General features: G+C 36.2%; 2 protein-coding genes across 2 annotated transcripts; one reads left to right on the forward strand and one right to left on the reverse strand.

Moving 5' to 3' along the window:
* Positions 1-4,530: 4,530 nt before the first annotated feature.
* Positions 4,531-7,332, forward strand: LOC137716236 (protein RICE SALT SENSITIVE 3). The gene is made up of 7 exons (XM_068455660.2): positions 4,531-5,077; positions 5,225-5,275; positions 5,416-5,547; positions 5,784-5,889; positions 6,067-6,108; positions 6,239-6,295; positions 6,391-7,332. The coding sequence occupies exons 1-7, from the start codon at positions 4,947-4,949 to the stop codon at positions 7,126-7,128; spliced, it is 1,257 nt and encodes a 418-aa protein (XP_068311761.2). The 5' UTR covers positions 4,531-4,946; the 3' UTR covers positions 7,129-7,332.
* Positions 7,333-10,616: 3,284 nt separating this feature from the next.
* Positions 10,617-11,472, reverse strand: LOC137714554 (uncharacterized). The gene has a single exon (XM_068453745.2). It carries the CDS (start codon positions 11,461-11,463, stop codon positions 10,729-10,731), a length of 735 nt encoding a protein of 244 aa, XP_068309846.2. The 5' UTR covers positions 11,464-11,472; the 3' UTR covers positions 10,617-10,728.
* Positions 11,473-11,799: the final 327 nt, after the last annotated feature.

The raw sequence follows: 11,799 nt of genomic DNA on the forward strand, positions 1-11,799 counted from the left end.
GATGACGTGTATCATTCTCCACAACATGATTGTGGAAGATAAGTATGATTATGATGCCGTCGATGAATACGAGCCGGACACAATGAACAACTCAAGAACACGTATCTATTGTGCTCATGATGGCACCAAAGATCCCGTGCAACACGAGCCATTGGAATGGGATAGACGTTACAATCAATTGATCATTGAGCGGTACACTTTAATGCAAGAGTCATACTGGCATTGTACCCGTCATAGTGACTTGATTGAGAACCAATGAGGATTGCAACAAGGTGAAGATAATTAAAAGTAGTTTGTGGTGGAAGAATAAAGTTCTTGGTTTATTTAGTGTATTTTTTTTTTTAAGTTTATTTGGTGAGTTTATGTAATTTTATTTCGTGTGTTTTTTTTAAGTTTATTGGGTGAGTTTATGTAATTTTATTTCGTGTGTTTTTTTTTTTAAGTTTATGTAATTTTATTTCAAGTGTTTTTTTAAGTTTATTTGGTGTGTTCATGTAATTTTATTTCGTGTGTTTTTTTAAGTTTATTTGGTGTGTTTAAATAAAGTACTAAAAATATTTAAGAAATTACATCTATTAATAAAAATAAATAAGAAATTACATAAAGTACTAAAAATAAAGATGAAATTACATAAACTACTAAAAATTAAGATGAAATTAAATAAAGTACTTCAAATGAATACGAAATTATACAAAGTCTGTGGAGCTAGGATATGTAGTGCTAGGATTTGTGTAGCTAGAACCCCCTGGACTTGTTTCCACATCTCTTGCACGCCTCCTTCGCACCACGTCTCTTTTTTTCGATGTCCAAAAATATTTTGAATTGGGAGGCAGTCCTACTAGAGGCTTGTTCATAATGTCACGATCTGCTTGAGCCATCTTTTCTTCTTTAAGCATCTTGTTTTCTTAATTAAGGGCTTCTCTAATCATCTCGTTTTCTCGATTAAGTATTTTTCTCAAGAGCTGCTAATATTGCTGCCATAGTAGCAACTTTGTCCTCATCTCTAGCAGCTTCTCGCGCCATGTTCAGTTCACCTTGGCAAGCAAGTTCGTCCATATATTTTGTGTAGTCATTTTTGGAAGAACTCCCTTTTTTCTTTGCCGCCATTTTACCTTGAGGCCTTAAGGATCGACAAGCCAGCTGGGTCTTTGGCACTTATGCGAGCGTCCCTTCTGGCACTTCTTCAAATGTGTCTTCTTCCTGTGCGGCCGTGTCTTGTTCTGGCGAACTATGTAAAGGGACGTCGTGCATGACAACTTCTAGACTTGTTGGCACAATTTTGTATATGGGACAATTTTTGACAACTTCCTAACATTCCCAATTGTTGAATGATTTGTTGTGGTTTTTTGAATTGTAGAATGCTTGTGCTTGTAGTGTCTACAAAATGTGGGATAAGACAATATTATAAAATGCGGGTGTAACACAAATAAATAAATTAAAATATTGATGCGGGTGGAATACATATAAATAAATAAAAATATTGTCACATGATCCGCTAAACTTGTCCCACTACGTAAATTATTGGAAGCAATCAAGAGAGCGTTTTTCCAACAAGTGAAGGATATGTTGAGTTTTATCCAATGCCCTTGAAGATGTTGACTACTTCTGGCGTCTTTTCCATGCCTAGCGCAAAACGCTTCCATAATTCTACTCCACATTTCTCGCAACTCCATCTCATTACCGGTAATCGGGTTATGAGTAATGTGAACCCAGCATTCACACAACGTAAGATCTTTGATGTGCTTCCACATAGCCATTTTTTTTCCACACAAAGTGTATATGAAAGCTTTGGTAGAAAGTGTTGAAAATATTGAAATGTGGTGTATGGTGGAAGATGAGGGTTAGGTATTTATAGAAAAATAATAATTTTTTCTTAATTTTAATTTAGTTAAGTAATTTGGACCGTTGGATTTGAAAAAGATTCAAATCCAACAACCCATATGTTGACACGTGGCCAACGGTCATAATTCTGACTGTTGTGCCTTTTTTTAAAAAAAAATTTAGGGGGAAAAACGTGGACTGTTGATCTCTGGATCGAACGGCCTAGATCACGCCACGTTACTAGCCGTTGGTTTTCAAATTCAAATTTTTTTGACCATTGGAAATCCAACGGCCCAAAACGAGCTATGTGGCCTCTTCGTCGGAACCGTAAGTGCACCTGTGCATGCAGGCCCCATCCACGTTTTCATGTCGGGGACGCGCACCCACTCGCTCGTGCTTCCCACGCGCCTGACGCAAAAAAAATTCACGTTGGCGTCAGCATGATGTCACATAGACCGGACCTTAGCTCAGCACATTCTAGCCAGCCCTATAGGATGGCTTGGACTGTCAGCTAGCCTATTTGACTGGGTTGGAAGGAATCGGCTGGATGTCGAGCCAAAAAGAGTGTTGGATGACAGCCTAAGAGCTCCCGATGAACTTGCTCTTAGTTATGGAGCAAGGTAAGGCAATAACAAGAGGAAGAGTGCTCAAATGGTAAAATCGATCGTTATACTTAGAGGTGGGAGCCGGACAAAACTATTATGATTACACCTTGAAAAGTGACATAACAACAATATCATAGTGTCTTAAAATATTAATCCAAATCTAACTGTCAGTGTCCACCTTATTACCTTTCACTGGTAAAGATTCTGTGCCATCTCATTTCTTTTAGTTATCTTTCATTTTTTATATTTGAGATTGTGTAATGTTAAAGTGATCAAATTTGTAAATAGAAATGTAATTCTCTTAAAGTTAGATTTTTTATAGATTTTTTGTTACTTGATATTTTTTTAACAATGTTTTATAATGTTATCACGAGAATTGTGTAAAAAATATGAGTTAGCGAAGAGTCCATAGAGAGTCTCATTAGCATTTCCTAATTTGTAAATTATATGATATGACAATAATATAAAAGGAATTGTTATTAGCAATCTAAAAGTCTTATTCTACATTATAGGATTTATAAAATAAACACGTTAATTAACAATTAAGTGATAATTCAATCATAAATAATTACATTATAGGATTTATAAAATATAATTTAAATAAATGGTATCTCTACCGTCATTCTTCGAGATTTAGTAAGACGAAGTGCGTAATTTTGGCAACAAGTAGATTTTTCTTGTAGTTAGAGATTAATTTGCATCAACATTGTTGACTTATACCTTAATGTTTAAGATTTTGCTATATAATTTTTTAATATAACATCAGAACGTTGATTTTAAAAGATTATAATTTCAATTATAACTATTAATCATTCAAATTCACCGATGTTTGATTCTTAATAAGTGGTTTAAAATGAAAGTGCGTTGTATTTATTATATTTTTTTTAACGATGGATTTTGTTAGATTAGATATTAAATTAGTCACCGACGAAATTCGAACCCACACCGTTATATAAAAGTTCAACTCATTTCTACTACTGTAGTAAAAAATCACTTGCGCGTTGTGTTTACCACTCATAAGTTAACGCTTTTTCTTCCTTCCTTTTTGCGTTTCTCTGTTGTCCATTAATTTCTACCACACAGTTAAATTGTTAATGGTACAATGATATGCCTATAATTTTGGTACAATACAAGAAAAAAGTTTGATAGATATGATGCATGCTGAAACATGGTTGGCTAATGCCGCATCATCTAATAGTAAAAATTGTTGGAAAAATGGGTTTGAAGGGGGAAAGCATAGCAATTTGACTGACTCGTTCCAAAGAGAATTATCATGTGACTGGCTGTATATTTATGTGTGTTTATCTTCTCTCTTCAAACGAAATTTGGTCATGCAATGAAAATTATAGAATATCTTCACTTAAAAGGTTAACCAACATTAGCATGCATGTAAAGCCAGGAAAGGATTTTTCACTCATTTATTATTCATATATACTCGTGTTTACTTTTCATTTGAATTGAATACATTATAGAAGACTCAATGAATATAAATAAATAAAAGAGTGAAAAAAAATGAGCATGAGAAGCCATTTATTGACAAAATACAAGGCCAAATTCAAACGATTTTTCAATGTATTTCAAATATGATCATGTGATTTTATTATTTTACTCAAGTTATAATATAAATTTATTTATAATTAATATACTCTAAAATTAAAAAAATATCAACTCTGTTGTACGAGAAATTCTCTCTTGCTAACCATGCATATGCTCAATGACTTCATCGGTCAATTGAATGTTTGCAACATGTCCAAAAATTACCCCAATTCCTTAGTAAATGTTTGCCATCTGGCATCAACGGTTACACGAGGGTATCTGTATTTTTCCCTAAATAAAATGGTACAAAACGTGACTACCGTCTCTATGACTTGTACTTGTTGCCCGAATAAAGAAGTTCAAGTAAAATGATACAAAAGGTAATTTATGATTCCAATGACTGTATTTGTCGCGAAACTCACAGGAATCCAACACCTAAAGTAACTGACAATCCTAAGATAAGGGTCGAATGGTAATTCCGCTACAAAAATCACAGCACTTCTTTTACTTTTCCCATGCACCCCTTCCTCTCTCGCTTTTCCCCCCAGTGTTTCTCCCGTGCCTAAATACTTGCAACTCCCAAAGCCCCACACTTTTTACTCCCTCCCCTCGCTTTTTCACCCCCAACTCTGTCAAGAAATACCAAACCTGACTACTTGGGACAAACTAAAACACACAAGACTAGTAAACACTGACAAAGTTGTTGAACTAAAAAAAAAAAATTTGAAAGAGAGAGAGAGAGATGAATAAAGGGTGTGCCTTTGTGCCTTGTGGTGGTTAAGCAGTGCGCAGGTGCCAAAGACGATAGAAAATTTCAGTTGGGTTTGAGCAGAGAGTAGGCTTAGCTAGCTAGTGGCAGTGTTTTCAGGCAGAAGTAGATAGATATAGAGATAGACATAGATATAGAGAAAGGCAGAAGAAAAACGGAAAGAAAAAAGAAAAGTGGTAGAGAGAGAAAGGGAGATTAGAGAGAGAGAGAAGATTATGGTGGGCTCAGGAGCAACAGATAGGGGCAAAGAAGCTGTTGGGATGATGGCCCTTCATGAGGCCCTCAGAACCATCTGTCTCAACACCGACTGGACTTACTCTGTTTTCTGGACCATCCGTCCCCGCCCGTATGACCCCTCCCTCTCTCTCTCTCTCTCTCTCTCTCTCCCTCTCTCTCTCTCTACCCTTGATCTGTGCTGAACTTTGGATACTTTGATTTTTAGATGGTTTTCTTTTCCGGGTTTAATTCACTTTTTGTTATTATTTTGTTGCAGGAGAGTTAGAGGTGGTACTGGCTGCAAGGTTGGGGATGACAATGGTAGCTTGTAAGTAGCTATTTAATTCAATTTTTGCTCTGTTTTCTCTCTGTCTTTAGAAATGGGTTTTTGGTAATTTTGTGATTAAAGTACTGAAAATTTTATGTAATTTCATTTTTGTTCTTGTTTTTTTGTGGAATTTGGTGAAGGATGTTGATGTGGGAAGATGGGTTTTGTCGAGGAAGAGTTTCATCAGATTGTCTGGAAGAAATTGATAGAGAAGATCCTGTCAGAAAGGCATTCAGCAAAATGTCCATTCAGTTGTATAATTATGGAGAAGGGTGGGTACTTGGTATGTCTTTTTATTTTGTTGTTCTGTCTCTCTCTCCTCTCTCTAAAAAAACGTTGCAGGACATGAAGTTGTATGGAGTTGCAGACATGGGTTTTAGCCAAGTTGGCTGAACCCTCAGCACCAAAGTTTGAATTTACTGTATTTATTTTATCGTTTGTAAAAGAAGTTTGATGGGAAATGAGTTGTTTGTATGTGTGCTCTCATTGATTGCACTCATTTAAACAGGTTGATGGGGAAGGTTGCATCTGATAAGTGCCACAAATGGGTCTTCAAAGAACCCACAGAGTGTGAGCCAAACATCTCCAACTACTGGCAAAGTTCATATGATGCTGTATGTAGTCAAACCCACATATTTCTTTTTGCTTATTTATCAGTAGCGCTAGTAGTTCACGCGGTTAAAGAGTATTTAAGCCCCACAAGCCCTACGACCGAGTCGTGGGTCGGAATTGCAGCTTCCTCCTGATTGATATGGTGTTAGCTTTACTTTTTTTGATGCTATTTATTGCAGCTTCCTCCTGAATGGACCGATCAGTTTGAGTCAGGCATTCAGGTCAGAACAGAAAAATAGTTCCTGTTTCACTGTTATTGGTTTCGTCATTTTGTGAAGCTAAAGTTAAATTTTTTCCCCAGGTGTCAGTTGTTCTTAATTTTTTTAAACAGTTTAATTTAATTTTCACCAGACTATTGCTGTAATTCAAGCTGGTCATGGGCTTCTGCAGTTGGGCTCCTGCAAGATTGTGAGATTATGTATTCTTTTCGCTTCAATATATATTTGTATTTTTATGTTATTAATTTGTTGATTAAGAAAGGGGTATGAACAATGTGTGGTCAGATACCGGAAGACCTGCATTTTGTGCTAAGAATGAGGCATACATTTGAATCTCTAGGCTACCAGTCTGGTTTCTACCTCTCCCAACTCTTTTCGTCAAACCGAAACAATTCTGGATCATCAGTACTGCCCTCAATGCAGTCCCCGATGCCAATCCGCCCTCCTCCGCCTCTTTTCAGTTGGGCTCAAAGGCCTCTTCCATCTGCTGCAGCAACCATGCAGCTTCCTTCACCCAATTTTCAAAACTCTGCTGATAGACTTGGGTACAATCCTCAAGCTGGTAAAGACGAGACACACATGTTTTTGCTGCCTCATACGTCAGAAACACAGATGGGAGGAGACATGATGGGGGTAGGAGGAGGACGAGGAGGAGGAGAGCAGGAAAGTGACATCAAATGGCCTAATGGATTGTCCTTCTTCAATGCACTAACGGGGCGGTCTGATGATGCAAAGCTTTTGTTCAATCCAGAAAGCTCGGAAAACAAAGGTGGGGACGAAAATCACCACCACCAGAACTCGAATGCAAATTCAGATCACAATGAGTTTTTGAGCTTGGACTGCCATCTGGATGGTAGCGCAAGGAAGAACATGGAAAACAAGTACAAGAGGAGCTTTACTTTACCTGCAAGAATGGCTTCGTCGTCTTCGAACTCGGTTGACCACCATCAGCACCAGCCTGTCGGGTATCGAAACGCGGAAGCTGGTATGTACTCTGATGTCATGGAGACATTCTTGGAGTGAAATGGGGAGGGCTGTATTAGAGAGAGGGACAATGGGTGAAGAGTTGTATGTAGGCAAAGCTGTCCGTCTCCTTTGCTGATTATACTTCTGTTCTTTGATTTCATGCTCTTTATATCTTTTGTGTTTTTTTGGTTCTTTCAGTTAGCGAGACTTAATCAGTGATCATCATGTACTTGTAGTTAATCCATGAGGAGTTTTTCTCAATTTTGTTCTTTCTTCTAATTATTGCCACGGAATCTTAAATTAAATGTAAGCATTAAGAAAACCACCATGCTGCACCCTCTAGCGTAACTAAGTTGATTAGAGCATTATACTACCGCTGTTGCACTTAAGTTCACCTCTCCTTGCCCTATATTGCTTGTAGTAGGATAAAAAAAATCAACATAATAACATCCTTCAACTACTGCAAGATTACATGCACATGTAGCCACAACGGGCTTGGCTTGTACGATCCATAATGTCCAAATTGGGTGTCTAGTTGATCCAAAATACAACCACAGAACACAACTTATGGTGAGACCAATTTTTTATAGGATGATACTATCTACACAACCTTTTTTATTTTTTATACCATTTTTTTAATTTTAGATTGTCGAATGAAGGATCAAAAGATAGAAATTAACATGAGATGTGTAGAAAGCAAAAAGGAGTGGTACTATCCCTTTTATATAGTTTTTATACAATCATATTTATACTATGCAATGGAGAAACAAATTGGTATCAAACTCGTCATCTATGAGATTCTAATCTAAGGCCTTTTATTTACAAGTGAAAGTGAAAAGTAATATCATTAAACTGTAATACTAAGTAACAAAAAACTATCTACTTTAACTACAAATACAAAGAATGGAGCATTTAATTGGATCCAAACTACAAAGCACCACCAGCACTGCCGCCGTCGTCGTCGACGACAATGGCGTTAACTCATTCTATAAACTCCTTCGTCGATGCTAATGGCAATGCTATGACGACGACAGAGATATCGAGGTTAGGCTAAGTGGATTTGAGGTCCGGCAATGTCGAGTGTTCATTTTTCATTTAATATATCAGTATATTAAACTAAAGGTGAGCTGATGATTGTTCATTTTTAATTTTCTAGTTTTCAAAATACTTTTTATGAGATAATTTTGGACATTTTCATGTTTTATTGAGTGAATTGAACATTTGTGCTGGGTCCGAATAAAACCTCCCTAGACAAAACCATGTAGACCACGTTCAACTCGACTTGTCTTATTAACCCAACTCGACTTTTGTATCATACGAGTAGGGGCTTGGATTGAAACATTTTCAACCGGATAAACAGTTAAGGGTTGTGGCCCAGCGCTCTTGAACAATTCACTTTAGCACAAATTGTAAACTGACACATAATTCATGCTTTAAAAGGATTTCGATTTACTATTGGGTTAGCATGAGTGGTAAGAGTAGTAACAAGTTATGATTATGATAGTTCATAATTCAATTTCTTTAGATATAAAGATAATAATAAGGGTAAATTACATATAGAGTTAAATTATACATTTTGGAGAGAGACAATATTTTATTTATTTCATGAGGTTAAGCCCATCATGAAGAGAGATTTTTCAATGTAACCGGTATACGGAATGGTATATCATAAGCCATTATACAAACGGTGAGATATGTGTATTAAAAAAATTTAACAACTTAAAAAATAAAATTTCTCATCACTTATATAAAAACACGTGATATACCTACCACCTGTATTCTGATCACAATAAAAAATTTCTTTATTGTGAAACTAAACTTACCATCCTTCCCCTTAATGTAAATAATATAGTTAAAAAAAAAAAAAATTGGTCTTGCTCCTTTCTCCAATTTTTTTTTCCCGGTACTTCTCTCATTTTCTCTCCTCTTTCTTCTTCCTGCCTCTCTCTCCTCCACCTTCTACTTCGTCCTTCCCTCTCCTACTTTTCTTCATACTTCTCTTTCCCCTCCTCTTCTTCTTTATTGTTCCCTAAATTTATGAGTGTGTTTTATGAGAATGATTGAGATTTTTTTGTTTGTTTTGATTTTAGTATTTTTGGAAGTATTTGATTTTGAGGTTTGGATGCATGAATTTTGAAACTAATCTTGTAGAATTGCTGAAATTTTGAATGCTGATCTAGCCTAATTGTTGAAATTTTGAAATTGATCTTGCAAAAGTGCATGAATTTTGAAAATGGTCATGCAAAAGTGCTAAATTTTTTAAACTAATCTTGTAGAAGTGCTAAAAATTTGAAGCTGATCTTGTAGAAGAGCATGAATTTTGAAAGTGGACAAGCAAAAGTGCAAAATTTTTAAAAATTATCTTGCATAAGTGCTAAAAAATTTGAAACTAATTTTGCAGAAGTACAGGAATTTTGAAGCTAATCTTATAGAATTGTTGGAATTTTGAAATTGGTCTTACAGAATTGCATGAATTTTGAAACTAGTCATGCAGAAGTGCAAAAATATCGAAGTTGATAGTGTAGAAGTTTTAAATTTTTTGAAATTGATCTTGCAGAAGTGCATGAATCTGAAATTGATGTTGCATAATTGCTGAAATTTAGAAACTAATTTGGTAGAATTGCTAGAATTTTAAAACTGATCTTATAGATATTAGTTTTTACGAATTTAAAATCAGTTTGAAGTTTTTATAGATGGTGTCATTTTGTAGTTTTGGCTTGATTAAGTAACAAGCCTATTGGGAGCATGACTAGAATTTTAAAATTTTGGTTTGCTTGTTTTTGGATAGGTTTGTTGGGGTCTGGACTTTTGTCTCTCGTTGAAATGATTCAAAAGTAGCGAAATTCTATGGAAATGTATTTTGTGTTTTTGTCTTTACAGGTAAAGATCCCTAATAATTATTTGGTTTAACTTGTACGTTCAATCAAATTTACTTCATTTGAGAAGTTACGTACAATCATATGGGAAATTTCTTATTAAATTTGGAGCCAATGATCCAAGGAGACAACCAAAAGTTCAAGTTAGCAAAGCCAATTGGAGCCTAGTCATTGTTGATCCTAACAAAATATCCAATAATTGACCGATGTAGTGAAATATGTTATACTTTAACTTTCTTGTGAGGAAGTAGTTGGCTTTGCTGACTTAAATTTTTAGTTGTCTCTTTATAATAAAAAAAACACTACTTCAAGTCGAAAATAAAACACGTGGAAAAACAACACAACCAGATTTAAAGCGTTTACCCAAATTGCACTACATTTCAAACAATGACAACAATGATCTACTGTGTCAAAAGTAATAAGATTATGACCTTCCAACTATGGAATGAAAGAGCTAAAAGTTGAGTTGTTGAAGCCTTTGCTTTTAGATATATCTGATTAGGTTAACAAATTCAACTTAAGATTAACGTTTGCTCTGCAGTGTTATTAAACGCATATTGTGAAGAATCATTATTAACAAGCCAAGTTTTCTTTTTCTGGTTAACGTTCCCAGAATATATAATACCTTTTGCTTTTCTTCAAAGTTCAAAGTAATAAAAAACCAAAGCGAAAGCTAAAGCCATTATATATTCTCTCAAAACCTTACATATAAACTAACTTCAAAATTACAAAATTAACAGATAAAAATCATTAATTAATGTAACTTCACAATTCACTTTGACTAATTTCCAGCTTTAATTGCATTATCATTAGTACTTTTCTTGGATGGCTCCATTGCGTGACATTTTTTGCACGTCGAAACAAGCCACCGGAAAAACCTCCGGCCATATAAGAATCTCCGCCGGAACACCACCGTCTTCACCCGGCTATTTTTCTTCGCCTTAACGGATTTCTCTTTTCTTTCAAGCTGATCCACTTTGATCACTTTCTTCCGCGAATTATTACGGCTTAAAGAAGCCGGCACGGGCACTGCTGTTATGAATTGCCACCTCTGCGAATTCCCATAAACTTGATGACTTGAAATATTGTTATTAGGTTTGTTGCCTTTGTTTGTATCGGATGATAATTTGGAGTGATACACGAACTTCCTCTCGGAATTGTCACTTGAGCTTGTCCTAGCACTGCTGCTACAACTGCTACTCCTACTGTTGGTGCTATTGCTTCTCGACGACATGAGAGAGTCCTTGCTGCTAATGCTGCTCGTCCGGCTTGTTCTCCGAGAAATATTATCAACGACCATAAAGCCGTTGCTAATAGGTTGAAATGGGAAGGCATGTGGCAAGAGCCTTCCATTGAGGAACAAGTGGTCTGCGGGGGAGTCTTTGCAGGGACCAGTGCTGGAGGCCGAGTCTGGGGTGAAGCACCCGAACTCAAAGTCGGAGTCTTGGTCGTGGATCAGAGTGCTCGGGAAGGAGAATGTGCCGGCGGAGGAGCTTTTTTTATGGCGGTTTTCCATGGAAGGTTTTTAAGGGGAGACTGGTGTATTTGCATGGGGTAGGTTGTACATTTATAAGAGGGTTGTTAATGGAGTGGTAGGAAAAAAGCAAGGGAACTTGAGATTTCTTTGCTATGGTTGAGACAAGTGGAGTGATCTTGACCCTCTACTGGGTGAGATGGCCGGGTAGAGCCGTGGTGGTGTGAATCATGAAATCCTACTTGCCAACTCAATGTCAAATTCAATACTTGGGTGGGGTTCCATAACACTCACTCTCATAGTGTGGGATACTCCAAAGGAATTGTGTCAAATCATACATGATGTCGTGAGGCTTAACAGTTTTTAGTCAAACATAAA

This window comes from Pyrus communis, chromosome 3 (genome assembly GCF_041283825.1).
Source record: "Pyrus communis isolate YQ-2024b chromosome 3, ASM4128382v1, whole genome shotgun sequence".
NCBI classification, from domain to species: Eukaryota; Viridiplantae; Streptophyta; class Magnoliopsida; order Rosales; family Rosaceae; genus Pyrus; species Pyrus communis.